The 19,148-nt window shown below is 50.5% G+C and overlaps 2 protein-coding genes across 2 annotated transcripts in view; one reads left to right on the plus strand and one right to left on the minus strand.

The window, feature by feature from the left end:
• CACNA1F (calcium voltage-gated channel subunit alpha1 F) overlaps positions 1-8,528 on the minus strand; it is a 26,459-nt gene extending 17,931 nt beyond the window's left edge. The window contains exons 1-14 of the mRNA XM_053579424.1: positions 8,411-8,528; positions 6,003-6,173; positions 4,339-4,588; positions 3,848-3,953; positions 3,504-3,643; positions 3,108-3,250; positions 2,862-3,014; positions 2,075-2,271; positions 1,861-1,964; positions 1,096-1,286; positions 776-868; positions 558-651; positions 392-418; positions 82-242 (exon numbers count right to left, since the gene is read on the minus strand). Of these exons, the coding sequence (XP_053435399.1) occupies positions 82-242; positions 392-418; positions 558-651; positions 776-868; positions 1,096-1,286; positions 1,861-1,964; positions 2,075-2,271; positions 2,862-3,014; positions 3,108-3,250; positions 3,504-3,643; positions 3,848-3,953; positions 4,339-4,588; positions 6,003-6,027 (1,684 nt within the window). The 5' untranslated portion in view covers positions 6,028-6,173; positions 8,411-8,528. The remainder of the gene's footprint in view (positions 1-81; positions 243-391; positions 419-557; positions 652-775; positions 869-1,095; positions 1,287-1,860; positions 1,965-2,074; positions 2,272-2,861; positions 3,015-3,107; positions 3,251-3,503; positions 3,644-3,847; positions 3,954-4,338; positions 4,589-6,002; positions 6,174-8,410) is intronic.
• On the plus strand, positions 7,173-19,025 carry CCDC22 (coiled-coil domain containing 22). The gene is made up of 17 exons (XM_053579420.1): positions 7,173-7,375; positions 8,387-8,564; positions 11,986-12,118; positions 12,818-12,924; positions 13,060-13,126; positions 13,213-13,391; positions 15,230-15,424; positions 15,965-16,027; positions 16,113-16,232; positions 16,670-16,789; positions 16,865-16,981; positions 17,078-17,179; positions 17,262-17,369; positions 17,673-17,768; positions 18,005-18,064; positions 18,145-18,219; positions 18,652-19,025. Exons 1-17 carry the CDS (start codon positions 7,326-7,328, stop codon positions 18,763-18,765), a joined length of 1,884 nt encoding a protein of 627 aa, XP_053435395.1. The 5' UTR covers positions 7,173-7,325; the 3' UTR covers positions 18,766-19,025.
• Positions 19,026-19,148: the final 123 nt, after the last annotated feature.

Here is a 19,148-nt window from a genome sequence, read left to right on the forward strand (position 1 = left end):
GTGTGTGTGTGTGGGATGAGACATTCCAGAAACTCTGGATTTGAGCTTCTGGGGAAGAGGGAATAGGAGCTGGGGGTGCACCTTGGGTTTGGGTGAGCCATACAGGCTGCCCGTGGTGCTCGGAGGCGATGGTCAGTGTGTTGAGGAAGACGAGCAGCAGCACAGACCAGTAGCAGGCATTGGACTTCACTGCCCGACGGCAACGTGCCCGAAGGCCCCGGTTGGCTCGGCGGAGGCGGCGGCTGGGGGAAAGGGGATTCCACTGTCTGAGGTCACCCACTTAAGATTGCCCTGGGGGGCTCAAGTGGGCGAGCCCAGACGTTGTGGAGGGCTTGGAGAAGGGGGTCTCAAAGTCACAGGATGAAGGAGTCACACAACTTTCCCAACTCACCAGACCCTGGTTTTCATGATCTTGTTTCTGGAAAAGAGAGGGATGGGAGGTGGGTGTCATAAGGGGCAGAAAGGGAGTCAGTGGCTGGGGCTGGAGATGACAGAGTTGAGGTTAAAGTAAGGACTGGGGTTAGGGTCTGGACTGGGTTCTGGGCTGGGGCCCTCACAGGCAGCATGTACAGCTGGCCAGAGCCCCTTCTTCCTCTTCCTCATCACCTGGAGTCTCTGCCATTGAACCGGTGTCACTGGCTGGGAGGCTGGCTGTGGAAAGGGTGGGGATAGAGGTCAGGATCTGAAGACTTCAGGGTCCCACTTTGGCTTTCACCTCTGTCTACTCCACCCCGCCCCTGATCCTTCCCCTATTGCAGCCTGACTGGACCCCCACCATGGCTGCTGGTGGAGTGTGTGGAGCGAGTAGAGTGGCTGAACCAATGCAGATGCCCACGCTTCCTATTGGTCAGCTCAGCTAGCTGTGGTCCTGCAGAGAGAGAGGACAATTGGGGAGGACAGCCTGGAGGCAGAATGAGAGGCATATCTAGGGTAGAGGTGCTATGTGGAGTCTTTGTGTCTGAGGCTGGATCTTGGTTCTGTGTCCTGAGCCATAACTGGTGGTTGGATCTGGATTTGTTGCAGGTTGGGGTAGGGTCTCGGGGGGCAGACCATATCAAAGGCCTGTAGGGAATGGGCCAGATTGGAATTGCCTACGATGGCCAGCCCGGCCCTCTTCAGCCATAGAACCAAGGTTGCTATCTTCTGTGGGGTCCTCGATGTCCAGATCCTCAGCCTGTGTGATCCAGTCCAGGTATCCCCGCAGGTCCTCCTCCAACTGCTGCTTCTCCCGAAGCTTCTGAAAGTCCCCTCTAGCTTTTGCTTTCTCCCTTTCCTTGGAGAACTCTCTGAGGGAGAAGGATAGAGGGATAACTGGTGGAACCAGCCTGGTCCCCTTGCCTTCACCATTCCAGCTGCACCAGCCTCCTATTTGTTCTTTGAACATGCTAAGCACATTCTAGTCTCAGAGCCTTTGCAGTAGCTGTTCCCTTTGCTTGGAATGCTCTTCCCTCAGATACCTGCACAGCCCACTCCCTTATCTATTTCACCTTTTTACTCAAATAACACTTTCTCAATTGCAAGATATTCCCATTTTATCTTTCCTTCCTTTCAATAGCACACGTTCCACGTAAAAGACTACATACACATGTGTGTGTATATATATATATAAAACACATGTTTATCATGTATGTTGCTATTGTCTGTTTCTCCCCATCAAAATGTAATATCCAGGATGGCAGGATGGCAGGGATTTTTGCCTTGTTTCAATCTTATAACAGTGCCTATTATGGTACTCATGACTGAATGATTGAATGAAAGCATATTGCAGATGGATTTTGAAGGAAGCCTAGGAGCTTACCTGACACAAAAAAGGGGGCAGGAGTTTCAGGGAGGGAAGGGGCAAGTGTTTAGGCTTCTCACCCACTCAGGACGCCAAGCACAAGGTTGAGGACGAAGAAGGAACCAAAAATGACGAGGCTTACGAAGTACACCCAGGGAAGCTCGTACCCCATGGCATCCTGCATCTGGGGAGAGAGAGGGTACGCACCCCTCAGAGTGGGCAGATACTTCCACCTCTGTGTCAGGGAAGAAGGGCAGGTGCAGCCTCCCAGCTGTGTGCCAGCGTCCACCTCACCCAGTAGAGCACGTCGGTCCAGCCTTCCATGGTGACGCACTGGAAGACAGTGAGCATGGCGAAGAAGAAGTTGTCAAAGTTGGTGATGCCGCCGTTGGGTCCCGGCCAGCGCCCGCGGCACTCGGTCTGGTTCATCGTACACGGACGCCCGGATCCCGATGACGCACAAGGCGACGGGTCCTCCTCCGCTTCCACGTCTGCGGGAAGACGGGAGCTGAAGGCTTGGAAGCACGCCACCCGCATTCGCTGCTACCCTGGAGCCTTGCCTACCTAGGAAGTTCGACTCAGGGGCCTACATTTTTTTCAAGGCACCTCCTAGCCCTTCCTCTAGGGCTAAACCCAGCAAGGTCCATATTCTGAACCTGTAAGAAGCTGAGTTCACCAACTAGATCTGGGGAGTGGGACTGTAAATCCTGGGTCAGACTTGTAAATAAACAGTGAGGCATGAGCCTGACGGAGGAGTCTTGTGAACTTGGAAGGATCCTTTGAAAAGGCTTGAGCTGGGGTCCGGATGAAGGGCCTGAATCAATGGGGTCAGTAATGGAGGATGGAGTGTTAAGTCTTTTAGGTGCGGTCTTGTGATAGGGGTGGGACCTGTTAGGTAGGGGCTGTAGTCTGGGATTTAGGGTAGAGTCCTAGAATGTAGGGGTGGGACTTGGTTTTCTGGGGGTGGAGCCTAAGCCCGAGGGCGGAGTCCTGTGAACTTAAGTGGGTTTCCTTGAGAATAGGAGAGGTTTAGGAGCCAGCAGAGGTGGTGTGTCTGGCCCAGGATGGGCGGCTGGCTGACCAGATCCCAGGAAGTAGCACGTCTTGTGCATGCGTCCGAGGAACAGCTCGAGTCCGATGATGGCGTAAATTATGATGACGAAGAGCACTAGTAGTGCGATGTGCAGAAGAGGCACCAGCGCCTTCATGATGGAATTGAGCACTATATGCAGGCCTGCGGGGAGACAGGGCAGGCGGAATAGGGGCGGAGCCCGCTCAGCCCAGCCCCACCCCCTCCACCTCAAGCCCCGGGGGCTGTGCCACTCACTGGGGACCCCAGAGACCAGCCTCAGTGGCCGCAGCACCCGAAACGCCCTCAATGCCTTCACATCGAAACCCCCCGGCTTGCCCCCGGTATGCGGGGCATCACCGGGCCGTCCAGGTCCTTGCTCCAGCAGCACGCTGAACAGCCTGATTGTAAGAAGGCAGGGAGGTAGGAATTAGGTCTTGAGACGCCTCCCACCGCCCAGCCAGCCTTCCCTTCTCCTCAGAAAAGGGCAAGTTCCTGCAACTGAAAATGCAAGTGGATTTTAAATATGTTAATATTCCTTATTCTGGCTGCCGAAGGGGAGAGGTATGAAGCAGTCGCTTCCCTAAGTCCAGAATTCAGCAGGCCTGGGGTAGGAAGGCAAAGTAGGATAGGGTCCCCCGCGCAGTTGCACACCCAACCACAACGATGATGAAATCGAGTAGGTTCCAGCCATTGCGAATGTAGGCGCTGGGATGGAGCACCAGCCCGTAGGCCACAATCTTGAGCACCGTCTCCACAGTGAAAATCACCAGGAATACATACTCCACTTGTTCCTGGGGGTGGGGCAGGAAGTCGGGGAGTTATCTGAGGGTGGGGTTTGACGGGGTAGGAGGAGGTGGGAGGAAGGGGTAGCATTGCGGGGACCAAGGGTGGGGCTGAGCAGCGATGGGCTATTTGGGTCAGAGAGCGGTGAGGTCTGGTTGGAATCTGTGAGGTATGGCTGTATTGGGGTTGTATCTGGCAGGGGACAGCCTTACCAGGTTGTGGTTGGCAGTGTTGGAGTCATCCTCAGGGAAGGGGATGTAGACCCCCAAAGCCACGCAGTTGGCAAAAATGGTCAGCAGGATGAGGATGTCGAAGGGCCTCAGGTGGACATAGTCAAGTACTCAGGCAGGCAGAGTGGCCTCAAAACTCCCATACTCCCTCGGGGACCTCCCCATCCAATGCTGGCCCTTGACTGCAAGGTGACAGGTCCTGACATTCTCAGCCTCTTCAGCCTCTTCCCTGACCAACGCCTTAACTTTAACCTCCTGGACACCCTAAGCATCCCCAATTCTTGCAGTGATTCACTCCTTAACTCTTGAGCCCTTAGTGACTTTTGGCTTTCAGAACTCCCCCTCAAATCCAGTTCCTGACCCTTGATCTCTGGTGACCTCAGCCCTCCTCCATTCTAGTCCTGACTCAACCCTGATTCTTGATACCCTAATTCATTTAACCCCTGCCCCCTGCCCCTGGCCTTTCAGGATGCTTCCACTCCACGATGCTGATGCAGGACCGACGTAGAGGATTGGCCAGGGTAAGGCAGAAGAGTGCCCGGGGAGACCGTTGGGCACTGGCTACTGCCACTGTCTTGTGCTTGCTGTGCTGGGTTCTTCGCCTTGGGGTCCCTAGGCCTGAAGCCCCGCTGCTTTCACCCTCCACAGCTGGAGGCCCAGGGCACAGCCCCCATTCAGGACCAGGGCCTGCCCCATTGGCTGGACTGTTCTCTGGCATGATATCTGTGTGGAAAAATCAAGTCAAGGAGGGACAGGGTGTTGGGGAAATTATGGCTACCTCCCACCTACTGCCATCCCTCTCTTTGAAGGAAGGAGAGATGAACATACAAAATTAGGGAGAGTTGGGGAGTATCTAGGTTAAGGATTGGGGGTAAGAGTTGGTGTTGGAATTAAGATTGGGGGTAGAGTGAGAGTTTATAAGGGAATAAACATGAGATTACATTTCCAAGCGGAGTAGAGTTTGGTGTTAGAGTTGGGGGTAGTTTAAATTGCAATGAGGTGGGCAAATTTAAGGTTAAATTTGAGTGGTGGATTTGGGGTTGGGGTGGAGTTGGGTTTAAATATAGGTAGAAGTGGAGTGTAGTTGAGATTGATTTGGGATTAGGACTGGGTATTTAAATGAGTTGGGGTTAGAATTGGGATCAATGTTAGGGCTGACATTGAGTTTTGAGGGGGATTTGGATTTTGCATTGGGATTTTCAGTGAAGAGCATTTCCTTTCTCATGGTCCTGTTTCAGCCTTGGAGGGGCAATAGATTGGCCTGATCATGATCCCCAATTTTGGAGGATACAAGCTAAGTTTAAATTCTGACTCTACTATTTGGCAGCTGTGTGTTGCCTTGGGCAAATTAGGTAACCTCTTTGAGCCTCAATTTCCTTGTCTATATGAGGATGACAATAAAACTACCTAAATTATATGTGAACATTAAATGAGTTCAGCATTCAAAAGACTGCCTGGAATATAGTATTCTTATGTGCAAATGAGAAAATTGAAGCAAAAAGGTTAAGTGACTCGAAGTGGCTGAATTTGGGGTCAAATCCAGGTAGCCTTGTTTCAGAGCCCTCACAGGTTACTACCTCCATCAAGTGTGTGTTGTCTTCTCTCTCTATATATTTTTTTAATAGGGTCTGTGCACTTTCTGAAAAGTCAGAGACCACTTTCATTAACAGTATTGATATTTAGGAGTTGAGATTGAGGTTAGGTGACTGTAGAGCTCATGGTAATGTCTGTATCCAGGTTGGGGTTTGGACTGTAACAGGGGTTTGCCTTCTGGTTGATAATATTTGTGTTAGGATTCAGATCAGGGCTGGCTTTGGACACAGGGTTGGGGCAGATACTAGGATTGGGGTCAGGGCTAGGATTGAGGTTGGATTTCTTTTGGTAACTAAGGGCCATGGATGGGGCTGGGAAGCCAAGAGAGGCAGTGTCTGGGTCAGGCTGAGCATCAACAACTTACGTGGCAGAGAGGCTATGTTTGAGGATGGCTGGGATAGGACAGGGGTGATGTGTTTCTGGTCCCCAGAAGGCTCTCTGGGGTGGGATCTCTGGGGTGGCAGTGGGTGGGTCAAAAGGGCTGAGGGTGAAGCAGAGCCCAGGCTCATTCCAAGGGTCTACAAGGGTGGAAGGCAGCTCTCACCTTTCTTGCCTTCAGATTCCAACATCTTCCTTTGGAGATTGAAGGGCCATCTGCATGCAGCCCCTGTCTCTTCCACCAGCTTTAGAGGGATTAAGGTCACAGGGCGGAGCAATAACACGATTAGATGGGAGGGTGAACAGGTGCACAAATGGGATGTTTGTGACCCAGTGCCTGGCAACAGAAAAGGCATTGATAAAATGTTTACCAAATATACACCTGCACTGAACAGTCAGAAATTAAAATAAGAAAATGATGTCATTTTTTAATAGTATTTGGAATTTGAAGTATGTAGGAAAAATCTAACATATGCACAATATTCAAGGACAAAAGATGATTAGATATCATAAAATATTAAAGAAGAGTAAATAAATATATAACAGTATACTAACTGAAATATTCAGTGTTGTGAAGATGTCATTTTTTCCCCAAAGTGACTTAGAGATTCAGTGCAATCCCAGACAAAATCTCAAAAGATTTTTTTCCTGTGGAATTTGACAAACTGATTCCAAAACATTTCCCAATGTACAAAGGAAACCCTAAAAAAGCCCAAATACTTTGAGAAAGAACAGGATGGGATGATTTGCTGTATTTGTCAAAGCTTGTTGTAAAGCTATGTAATTAAAAACAGAATAGAGTTTAGAAACTAAGTCTCATATAGGTACATGTGATTTATGACAAACTTTGCAGCTAAGTAGTAGAGATAGATTAGGCTTTTCAATAACTGGTGATTACATAGATATTTGCTGTGTAATTATTCTTTGGAGTGTACACATAAATATGTATAGCGTATCATAGCATTTATTGAATGTATGAATATGAGGATCTATAATTTACATAACGCTTTCTTACTGTATTATGTGTCTGGCACATAGTACAATGTACTTTGCATAAATTAATTCTATTTTAATCCTAGGAAGTGCTGCCAGTAGTTCCATTTTACAGATGAGGAAACGAAGACACAGGGAAGCAGTCGCTTTGTGCTAAAACCCTGCCCTTGTATACTTTTACAGCCTTGAAGAGAATATCACCTTAAATGAATAAGGCAATTAGTGCCTCTCTGTTCCCCACCCCCGTTCCTTTCCTCCTTGGAAGAGCCCACGGTGGGAAGTGGAAGAACTACAACTCCCAGTAGCCACTGAGCGCTCAATACCTCAGTGCGCTCACACTGGTATCCGGGTGTGCTGCACTCGCTTACAGAACTACACTTCCCAGCTCTCCCAGCACCCCCCGCGACCGTGAGTGCGGAGCGGGTTTTCAACCGCTGTGCTCCACTTTCTCCGACCCGGCTCTGGACCCAGCTCCAGATTCCTACACGGCTCCACTATGGAGGAAGCGGATCGAATCCTCATCCATTCCCTGCGCCAGGCCGGCACGTAAGGACAGAGCCCCCGTTCACCCCCAAATGTTCACATCCGGGACTCCACAATCCGGGACCCCGTTACCCAGGAACCTTAAAACCTGGGACCTTTATATTCAGGGCTCCAACTTCCAGGACCCTAAGACCCTCACCCCCTTATACTCAAACACTCCGACAGCAGGGGCTTCTCAAATCTTTTGACCCCGACATTTGGTAAGCCCAGAACTCTGATACTCACACCCTGAGACCTTCCAACCTTGGATCCTCAAGTTCCATGACCCTGAAATCTGGGGATCATAACATCGATACTCTGGGACCCCGATACCTGGGGACCTTAAGACACCTGTACCCTGAGAACCAGGGAACTTTAAACTCAGGAACCTGGCACTCGGGGACTCCAAAAACCACAGGACTGGATGCTTGAGAACCTTCAAACTCCAGTTTCCCAAACATCTGGGGCTTTTAAAGCCCCAGGACCCTAAAATTTTGTAATATCAGGACTTATTGGACTTATCTATTCTGGGGCTCTAAAAACTCAGGTCGCCAATAGCATCTTATGGAGATTTATTTTTGTATTGCTTAAAACTAGGAGATCTTGACACTCAGTGACCCTCACATTTGGAACTCCTGAAAGCCCCAGCCTTCCAAAATCTATTGTTCTCAAAACTCTAGCAGCTCGATATCTAGGGGTCTCTTATATACACAGAACATGATAACTGGGGACCCAGAAACCCAGATCCCATGACACCTGGGCCCCTTCACCTTCCTGGACCCCAGAAATTTGAGATTTTTCTGAATGCAGGTCCCTTCTGTCTATCATTCTCCTATACCAAAGTCTCAGGACCTGAGGATTTCACTAGTTTTTAGTTTTCCAAATGGAAATCATAGTCACTAACACCCACAATCTTTCTCAACTGTGGTGTCCTCCCTACTCCAACCTTGGTAGTGCTTCCAAAAGGCTGCATGGCTCAGCCTCATTCCTGTTTCCTGATTAGTCCTCATGTCAAGCCAGCCCCTTCTTCTTCAGGGAAGTTCCTCCAGACGTACAGACCTTGCGAGCCTTCACCACTGAGCTGGTTGTAGAGGCTGTGGTTCGCTGCCTGCGCGTGATCAACCCTGCCGTGGGCTCTGGCCTCAGCCCTCTGCTGCCTCTCGCCATGTCTGCCCGGTTTCGCCTGGCCATGAGCCTGGCTCAGGCCTGTATGGTGAGTACCCTCCTTTCAATTCACACATCCTCTTCCTTCCTTCCTCTTTCACCAAGTAACGAAGCCTCTTTGAAATTCTTGTCTAGTTCCAGAAAAGGTCCTGCTTGGGTCACAATGCTAACTTGTAAACTAATCACTGTGTGCTCTGATTGGCTGAGCTTGGATCACATGATCATCCCTATAGGATACTGATTGGTTGCTTCTGGATCCTATGGAGTTGAGGGAGGGATGGCTGCCCAAAGGAAGGTGTGCTTCTAAGAGTGTCTCTGCTGCATTACCCTGATGACACCCACACATCCTGTCTCTCCTGAGAACACCTCCAAAGATATCTCTATGATAGATAAAATAAAGCACCTTTTTGATGAAGCACCCAGTACAGATCTGTGTCCAGTTATTATCTTTAAGAGCTCCAAGTAATGCCACTCTTCCTGGCTCACTAGCTATGCAACTTTGAGCCAGTTTCTCTCTCTTTTTTATTTTTATTTTATATCATTTCATTTCAGTTTCATTTAATTTTTCATTTCATTTTTTGAGATAGTATCACTCTGTTGCCCTGAGTAGAGTGCCATGGTGTCATAGCTCACAGCAACATCAAACTCCTGGGCTCAAGCAATCCTCCTGCCTCAGGCTCCCAAGTAGCTGGGACTACAGGCACCAGCCACCATGCCCAGCTAGTTTTTCTTTTTTTTTTTTTTTTTTGCGATAGAGTCTCACTATGTTGCCCTTGGTAGAGTGTTGTGGCGTCACAGTTCACAGCAACCTCAAACCCTTGGGCTTAAGCGATTCTCTTGCCTTAGTCTCCCTAGTAGCTGGGACTATAGGTGCCCACCACAATGCCTGGCTATTTTTGATTGCAGTTGTCATTGTTGTTTAGCAGGCCCGGGCAGGGCTCGAACCTGCCAGCCTCAGTGTATGTGGCTGGCACCTTACTCACTGAGCTAGGTGCCAAGCCGGTTTTTCTATTTTTAGGAGAGAAGGGGTCTCACTCTTGCTTAGGCTAGTCTTGAACTACTGAGATCAATCAATCCACCCACTTCGGCCTCCCCAGAGTGCTAGGATTATAGGTGTGAGCCACGGTGCCTGGCCTCTCTTCTTTTTAATTTTAGTATATGTGCTGCTGAAGCGAGCACTTGCTTTTTAATTTTAGAGTAACTCAAGACATAGACCTGTTATGGGGGCCAATCTCTTGACTTTTTTTTTCTTTTCTTTTTAGAGACAGGGTCTTGCTTTGTTGCCCAGGCTGGAGTGCAGTGGTGTAGTCATAGCACACAGCAACCTGGAACTCCTGGCTTCAAGTGATCCTCCTGCCTCAGCCTCTTGAGTGGCTGCAACTACAAGTGTGCAGCACCATGTCCAGCTAATTTTTAAGAAGTTTTTTGTAGAGTCGAGGTTTCATTGTGTTGCTCAGGCTGGTCTCAAACTCCTGGCCTCAAGTGATCCTCTCAGCCTCCCAAAGTGCTGGAATTACAGGGGTGAGCCACTATGCCTGGCACCTTAAACTTTGTTGAGCCCAAGTTTCCACGTGTGTAAAATGGGTGTAAGAATTGTTCCTACCACATAGGGTTGCTGTGAAGATTAAACATGAGTGAATATATGAAAAGCTGCTGGATACAGTAAGCTTTGTGTACATGGTATTACTATTATTGGATAGACCGAATCTGGCTGCTTGCATTCCACCAACCTGTGGCTACATATAGTGAATATAAACACTTCCAACATACCCTGTAAGTATATAATGGCAGAGGGACAATAGCAAAACTACAGTGAAAACTTCTATTTAGACAAAGGGGACAAAGTGGTCAGAGTTGTTAAATTTGGACCTTACTTGTGCAGTTTCTGTCCCTTAGCAGTAGGCTTCTGAGCACTGCTCATCTCTGCAATCTCAGGTCTGCCTAGTTCTCAGGAGTTCTTAGGTTCTTTTATCTGGGGCTTTTGGTGGCCTTAGGAGGCAGGCAGTCTGTCCCCTGGCCTGAGGCTGTATTTTAGAGGATAATACTTAGTAAGTGGGAAGTTATGCCTTCTGTTTGGCAAGGAGAGTACACAGTGGGAGGTGCTGAGGTGGGGGTTAGTCTTCCTCCAATTGTTCTTTTCTTCCAGTACTGTCCTCACTAGATTTCATGTTTACCTGCCTTTGTGTGTGTGTGCGTGGGGAGACAGTGAATATGGCTTTTCCATTGGTCAAGAGGTACATGTGATTGGTCTCCAGCAGCCTTGTTTTGTCAACAGCAGGAATAAAGGGGCTGTCTTAACCCAGATGCGTGTTGTCCCTGTAGCCTACCTTAATTTAGCATGGCCATGAATGTTCTGGAATCTTCTTCTTCATGTGTCTTGCTCCTGGAACCAGTTTTTGCACCTTGGCCACCTTCATATTTTGGCATCTACCCCACTTCTGGAATGAATTTCTGTGTCATACAGGAAAGTAGTTTTCATACATTTTTGATGGTGACCCTCTGAAGTAAATATAGCTTACATTGTGACACTAAGTGTATAATCTTGATTTGTACTCTGTGCCAGGCACTGTGATAACACGATGTAACTCATTTAACTTTCATGACAAGCTTGGAGGTATCAGGCGTCCTCAAACTTTTTATACAGGGGGCCAATTCACTGTCCCTCAGACCGTTGGAGGGCCGGACTATAGTTAAAAAACAAAACAAAACAAAACTATGAACAAATTCCTATGCACACTGCACATATCTTATTTGAAGTAAAAAACAAAACGGGAACAAATACAATTCACACCACTTCATGTGGCCCGCGGGCCACAGTTTGAGGACAACTGGGGTAGGTACTCTTGGTATCCCTTTTGTCAGGTGAAGGGGGTTAAGTGATTTGCCTGAGATCACACAGTTGGTGAGAGGCAAACCTTGGGTTTGAACTCGTGAAGTCTGGTATGCTTTTGGTGTCCACACAACTCCAGACCATTGGCAACTCTTGGCAGAAAAATGTTTTCTTTCTTCCCAAGCCTATTTCCCAGTCCCCCTACAGAACCCTATGAGTTCTTTTTTTCTGATCTATTGTGCTGCTGGTCTTTTGACTGTTTATTTTTAGGAATTCCTTATATAATATGTAGATTTATTCCTTGTCTATGACATGCACTCCAAATATTTTTTCCCAACTTATTATTCCTCTTTTGACTTTGCTTATATTTTTGTTAATTTTTAAAATTTATTTTCATGTATTCTGAAATACCGACCTTCTCTTTTATGACCCCTGGATTTTGAGTCATAGTTAGAAAGGCCAGAGCTTTAACCTTATTTCTTGCTTTCTGTGGCTCCACCCAGGGGCCTGGAAGCCTTGGGGAGCCAGGGAAGTTCAGAGGATTGAGAGAGGGGGAAATTTGTGGCCTAGGCCCAGGGATCCCAGGACAGGAGGAGCTTGCCTACCTGACCAATGGGGCTGTCCCTCTCCCAACCTCCAGGACCTGGGATATCCCTTGGAGCTTGGCTACCAGAACTTCCTCTACCCCAGTGAACCTGACCTCCGGGACCTGCTTCTGTTCCTGGCTGAGCGTCTGCCCACTGACGCCTCTGAGGGTGCAGACCAGCCTGCAGGTACTGGGTGCTGGGGTGTTAGGGGATGGGAGAGGAGGGCCTTTCTGGGGTTTGGAGGGTGAGCAGATAGATGGTGGGAGGCATGTGTCTTGGGAGACCTAGGTAGGAGGATTGGGAGGTCAGAGAGGGGCTTCAGGGCAGGGGCCTGGGGGTTGGGCTGACCCAGGTGGTAAGTCAGTGCTGGAAGGGGCCTCCCTCTTGCTCACTCCACTCTAACCCCTTGGGCCTCCTTGGTGTACCTCAGACACACCAGGAACACTCCAACTCAGGGCCCTTATATGGCTGGATTACTTTAACCACCACATATCCTCATTGGCTCACTCCCTTACCTCTTTGAGGTTTCCCTTTTTGCATCACCTCAGGGAGGGCTTCCTCTGACTGCCTTGTATAAATTACAACTTCTTCTCCCTACAGTCCTTCACTTCTTTTCCTGTGACTGCCTGGCTGTGGTCTGGATCGCAGTTATGATCCTGTTCATTATCCAGGAGGGCAGGGACCTTTATCAGTTTGTTCCCTGATAAATGACTGGTACATAGTAGGTGCTCAGTGTTTATTGAGTGACTGACTGTGAGAATGATAGTTGGATAGATATGCATCTCTGGATGGGGGCAGTCAGGAGTGATGGCTGGTTTCTCAGAGTATGTTGTTTTGGATTTACAGCATTGTCATCTGATTAACATTCCCTCCCCCAACCCCCAGGTGACTCAGCTATTCTCCTCAGGGCCATCGGGAGCCAAATCCGAGACCAGTTGGCCCTGCTCTGGGTTCCACCCCTCCTTCGCACTCCCAAGCTGCAGCACCTCCAGGTAACTCCTATTGATCTTTTCTTGTTCCTGACTTGCCTTCCTTGTGTCTGTGTGGGTGCTCAGGTTTTTGTCTCCCTCCCACCGATGACCTCTGTCACACTTTATCCTGAGGCTCTGACTCTGCTCTCCCACCAGGGCTCTGCCCTCCAGAGGCCTTTCTGTGCCAGCAGGCTGGCTGTGCCTGAGCTGAGTTTGAAAGGAGGTGAGTGGGAGGCTGCGGGAGGTGGGGAGATGGGCCTGGTGGCATTGCCCTGCCTGAGGACTGGCTGACTCTGTTCCTGCCTCCAGAGCAACGGGAGTTCCAGGCGAGTCCCCTGCTGCTACCAGCCCCCATCCAGGTGCCCCAGCCGGCTGGGAGGGTGGCCTCACTCCTCGAACACCATGCCATCCAGCTCTGCCAGCAGACAGGCCATGACTGCCCAGGGGATGAGGACTGGGTCCGCCGGGCACCCCGCCTGCCAGCCCAGGTTACAGCCTGCCGCTTAGCTCTTGCTGTGCTTATTTTGTCTCTGGATGGTCCTCTGCTCCTCTTTTTGCCCATTCTGTCCCTCTCTTCCATCCTTTCTTTCTGTGTGCACCTATCTAATGTAAACCAAGGACAAGTTAGTGTCAGCACCTCAGTTTCCTTTTCTGAAAACAGGGTAGTGATAGTACTGTCCTCCCCAGGTAGTTGTTGGACTGAATGATGAGCATGGACTTCCGCAGCAAGCACAGCACTCAGATTTGTTACCTTCCTTTTTTCTCCTGCTTTCTTCACATCACAAAGGCGTTCACTCTTTGTCTCTGCACTTGTTGCTGATGCTCGTCTTTTCTGTCTCTAGGTATTTGCACTGTCTCTTCCTGTCTCCCTCTTTCCCCTTCTGTGGTTTTGCTGCCTCTCATTCTTGACTTTTGTCTCCCTCTGTCCCCTCTGTCCCTGTCCCCTCTTTCTGTATTGTCTCATTCTGTCTGCCTCTGTCTTCTAGGTACAATTTGTCCTATCTTTATCTCTGTCTCTCTTTTTCAAACTTATAAGAATTTTCAAACAGAAGTAAAGAGAGTATTCTAATGGACCATTTTGCCAATCTTTATCTGTTCTCCCTTTTATCCTTTTTTGCTGTGGTTTTTTTTTTTATGTTTTTCTCTTTCCCTTTTTATTTTATTTTCTTTTTTTTGAGACAGGGTATTGCTCTGTTGCTCAGGCTGGAGTGCAGTGGCACAATCATAGCTCACTGCTGCCTCAACCTCCTGGGCTCAAACCATCCTCCCGTCTTAGCCTCCCAGGTAGCTGGGACTGCACAGACATGCCACCATGCCTGGCTCATTTTATTTTTTATAGACTTAGAGTCTCACTGTGTTGCCCAGACTGATTTTGAGCTCCTGGTCTCAAGCAATCCTCCCATCTTGACCTCCCAAAATACTGGGATTACAGGTGTGAACCACTATGCCTGGCCTGCTGTATTATTTTAAAGCAAATCCTGGATATTATGTCATTTCAATTCTAAGTACTTAAGACTGCATCTCTTTTTTTTTTTTTCTATTTTTATTTATTTATTTATTTTTAAGACAGAGTCTTACTCTGTGCCCTGGGTAGAGTGCCATGGCGTCATAGCTCACAGCAACCTCAAACTCTTGGGCTTAAGCAATTATTTTGTATCAGCCTCAAGTAGCTGGGACTACAGGTGCCCACCACAACGCCCGGCTGTTTTTTGGTTGCAGTTGTCGTTGTTTAGCAGGCCTAGGCCGGGTTTGAACCCGCCAGCCTCAGTGTATGTGGCTGGCACTGTAACCACTGTGCTATAGGTGCCGAGCCAAGAATGTTCATTTTTTTTTAACATAACCACTGGACCATTTGCAACCTTAAAAAAATTAACAGTGATCTCATTATATCATCCAACACTGAGTTCATAAACAGATTTCCCCATTTGTGTCTAAACTGTCCCTGTTCTTGTCCCTTTCTTGCCTTTTTCTCTGACTTTGCCCTCTTCTTTGCCTGGCTTCTTTGATTCCCTGTCTCTGCTTTGTCTCCACTTATACTTTCTGTGTCACTTTTGGAATTGAGGGCTCTAGGCTTACTCCTCTCTTTTCCTATATCCTTTTCCAGCATGGGGAGTGAGTGGGTGGAGAGAAATGTAGCCATGAGCAAGAGGAGACCCCTGTCCTTGGGGAGATCCCAGACTAGTGAGGCAGGAGAGTAAGGCAGAGATGAACCTCAGTGGGAGGGCTGTGGGTTGTCTGTCCACCTGTGTGTGGCCCCAGAGGAGGCAGGACCTTTGTGCTGGGCAGGCCTCTACATCCTCCTGTTTCTCCTGCCTTCTCTTCCTAGGAGGACACACTGGCTCAGCGGCAGCAGCTACAGAAGCACCTGGTTGAGCACCTATGCCAAAGCTGGGGCTCTCTTGGTGTCCCCACACAAACCCGAGACCTGGGCGAGCTACTGCAGTCCTGGGGTGCTGGGGCCAGGACTGGTGCTCCCAGAGGTTCCCGCTTCACACATTCAGAGAAGTTCACCTTCCAGCTGGTGGGTGGGCCCAAGTGGACATGGGGTGTGCTGATGGGGGATGGTGGGCTCAGAGGGCGCCTTCATGTAGGAACTACACTGTTATCCACATAGGTTCCCATGTGACCACAGGTGGGCCCTTTTCCCACTGGGGGTGGTGTCCAGATGGGTCCCTTAGCTTCTGGGGACTTTAGTGGACAAAATGTGGATAGGTGGCAGTGATGTAAGGGTGTAGGATACAAACCCCACCTTTCCAAAAAAAGGCAGTTTCCTGTGGGCATATCTTCTTTCCTTGGTTACCTCAAGAGGTCCCCACCCTTCTCATGCACATTTGGGAATTGAGAGGCAGGTGGGTAGGAGCTGTGTCAGGGTCAGGGAAGTGTCTCCATCATCAAACTCTTTAGTCTGAGGTTGCAGATACAGCCTTCACCCTCGTGTAGTCACAGTCTCCTACCTATCAGCAGCTGAGTGCATGAGGGTACAGTGCTGGAGGGGTTAGGCTGGATCATGAAGGGTAGGGCCTTCCCTGATAGCCAGGATGCCTCTCCTTACTCCCCCTAGGAGCCTCAGGCCCAGGCAGCCCAGGTGTCAGAGGTGCCAGCTACCTCTTGGCGGCCTGAACAGGTGAGCAAAGTAGTGGGGGGGTGTCTTGGCTCTTTGCCTATTTGCTGGGCCTGAAACCCCCACCTGACTAGTCTGTACCTCCCAGGGAACGTGGGAAGCTCAAGAACAGGAGCTAGAGTCCCTTTGGGAGCAGCTGGAGGGAGTGAACCGCAACATTGAAGAGGTTGAAGCTGACATGAAGACGCTGGGCGTCAGCTTTGTGCAGGTGGGAGGAGGGACTGTAGGCAGGGTCCGGTCAGAAGTAGGGCCCAGGGGGGGTTTGAGGGACTTGAGGTGGCTGAGAGGTGCCCTGTCTCAGGGCACAGAAGGGATCATATAGGACATTGGGGACCATGTAGGGCTCTTGAGGGTTCAGAACAATCAGTGGGGATGAGAGCATGTGGGTGTGGGTGAGCCTGTAGGGGTTAGAGGCACCTATGTGCATTAGTCAGGCCTTGTAGTCCGCTTTGCAGATCACCAGGCTTCTGAGGGTCTGGGGTCTGTATGGGCATGGGCTTGTGGGGCTCCTCAGTGTACTTGGGCTTCTACATGGAACTGGAGAGGTCAGAGAGGCCTTAGGGACTGGAGGGGCATGTAGCTATCTGTGGGGGTCATGCTGGCTGTGCCAGGGCTTTCTGGGCTAAGCTGGGGCTGTTTTGCCAGGTGGAGACTGAGTGTCGGCAGAGCGAGCTCAGCACAGTAGAACGTGAGCAGGCCCTGCGCCTGAAGAGCCGGGCGGTGGAGCTCCTACCCGATGGGGCTGCAAACCTTGCCAAGCTGCAGGTGGGACTGGGGGTGATGGGGTTGGGCAGGGCTAGAAGGGTTTGGCATGTAACATGTCCCCCTTCACACTGGCAGCTTGTGGTGGAAAGTAGCGCACAACGGGTTATCCATTTGGCTGGACAGTGGGAAAAGCACCGGGTCCCACTCCTTGCTGAGTACCGCCACCTCCGAAAACTCCACGATTGCAGAGAGGTAGGTGATGGGGTCCTGGGCCATAGGTGGGGAAGAGGCAGGTTTGGTCCCTCCCTAGGTAGCCATCCCTGTGCTCTGCTCACTGGCTTCTGGCAGCTAGAATCTTCTCGACGGCTGGCAGAGATCCAGGAACTACACCAGAGTGTTCGTTCAGCAGCTGAAGAGGCCCGCAGGAAGGAGGAAATCTATAAGCAGTTGGTAAGGCTCATGTGGGAGATCTGGGCAGCTCCAGTGGGTGGGGGACAGGTCCTAGAGCAGTGCCTACTGTGTCTCGATCTAGGTGTCAGAGCTGGAGACTCTGCCTAGAGATGTGTCCCGGCTGGCCTATACCCAGCGCATCCTAGAAATTGTGGGCAACATCCGGAAGCAGAAGGAAGAGATCACCAAGGTGTGCTGCTGTGGTCATGGAAGGTGGCTTCCCACATATGGGAAAATGTACATAGTGTGGCCACACGAGGACCTCACAGCCTCTGATGGACAGAGTTGTCCAGCCATACCCTGACACAGGATAGTCACGCACAGTCTACCCTAGCCACCCCTGACACAGAACAATCACACAAACTCTACCCTAGCTACCCCTGACATAGTGACACAGGCCCTGTCTGGATGTGAGTGCATGCACATGAGTACCCTCAGGTGGCCAGCCACCCTGCCCCAGACATGGGCTCATGGCTGTCCTGGTGTCTGCCAGATCTTGTCTGACACAAAGGAACTTCAGAAGGAAATCAACTCCCTCTCTGGGAAGCTGGATCGGACGTTTGCTGTGACTGATGAACTTGTGTTCAAGGTGTGGGGCAGGCCAGGGTGGGTGTGAGGAGTGAGGTGGGGGTGGGTTGCTGCCTGCCCATGTGCCCACGGGTTGGCATGGGCCCAGGTCCTGTGTGAGCCTGGCAGGTACACTGATGCTTGGGCCTGGCTTTGTTCCATGTAAGGTGCAATTGGAGGGTGGGTGGGGAGGGTACCCTTTTGAGGGCTTAGAGGTTTGGGGGGTAGAGACCTTCAAGGTCCCCTCTGTATGGTCAGGATGCCAAGAAGGATGATGCTATTCGGAAGGCCTACAAGTACCTAGCTGCCCTGCATGAGGTAAGGGAAGAAGCATACTTGGGGGGCTAGCAGGGGCAGTGGGGGGCTGAGTATAAGCCTTCTGCTCCTGCTGTCCCCAGAACTGCAGCCAGCTCATCCAGACCATTGAGGACACAGGCACTATCATGCGGGAGGTTCGAGACCTTGAGGAGCAGGTGAGGCTTGGGGATGGGAGGGAGAACCAAGATAGGCCAGGGGCCAGCTCCTCAGTTCATGTTGAGAGGCTGTGGAACCAGACACAGCCTACAGCTAGAGGCTTAGTCCTGCCCCTTAGTGTCTTTGCTGGTCATCTGGGTCAGACAAGTGGCCTACTCCGTGCCCAAGCCTCTACCTTGAGAGCCTTCATGCCTGCCTCCCAGGGCCATTGGCAGAAGCTTCAGCTTGAAGATGTGGTAGGGAAACCTGCCACATAGCAAAGGATGCTTTAGGTGGAGGGAATGCCTTGTACAAAGGCCTGGCAAAGGACAGAGCAGGCTGCTGCTGGGGGTGGGTGGGAGAGGTCCATTCACAGTGGCTGTAATGGGGTGCGGCAAGCAGGAACTGGGAGAGGGGCCTGCGTGCTGAGGGGTATGTTCACATTGCCTTAGATCGAGACAGAGATGGGCAAGAAGACCCTTAGCAACCTGGAGAAGATCCGTGAGGACTACCGAGCCCTTCGCCAGGAGAATGCTGGCCTCCTGGGCCGGGTCCAGGAGGCCTGAGGAACCCCCAGAAGAAACGTCTCCCCAGACTTGGGCAGGGATTTGGGGTATGGGAAGTGGTGGCCAAGTACCTACCCTCCCTATTCCCTTTGCTTCTTGTCCAGTTCCTCCCACTGCAGCCTTGGACCCAGAATCCCGCCCACCTGGTCCAACCCTCATCTAGGTGATAATCTGGCCTTTGGGAGCTTGGCTGCAGTTTATTGGGTAGGGTACTGGGGCATGGGGCCTTGAATCTCAAATAAACGAGGAGCACTTCTGCAGTGGAAGCTGAGGCATGGATCGAGGCTCAGGGTGGGGACACAAGGTGGGTGGCAGGGGGAGACCCACTGGGGGAGGGTGTGTGTGCATGAGTGTGAGATGAGGATGAATGCTGATGAGCTGCA

The sequence above is a fragment of the Nycticebus coucang genome, chromosome X, assembly GCF_027406575.1.
Source record: "Nycticebus coucang isolate mNycCou1 chromosome X, mNycCou1.pri, whole genome shotgun sequence".
Classification (NCBI taxonomy): domain Eukaryota; kingdom Metazoa; phylum Chordata; class Mammalia; order Primates; family Lorisidae; genus Nycticebus; species Nycticebus coucang.

Coding starts and splice junctions, on each gene's coding strand:
- CCDC22 (XM_053579420.1), top strand. CDS start 7,326: ATGGAGGAAGCGGATCGAATCCTCATCCATTCCCTGCGCCAGGCCGGC. Junction 12,925..13,059: donor CCAAGCTGCAGCACCTCCAG/GTAACTCCTATT, acceptor CTCTCCCACCAG/GGCTCTGCCCTCCAGAGGCC. Junction 18,220..18,651: donor TTCGAGACCTTGAGGAGCAG/GTGAGGCTTGGG, acceptor ACATTGCCTTAG/ATCGAGACAGAGATGGGCAA.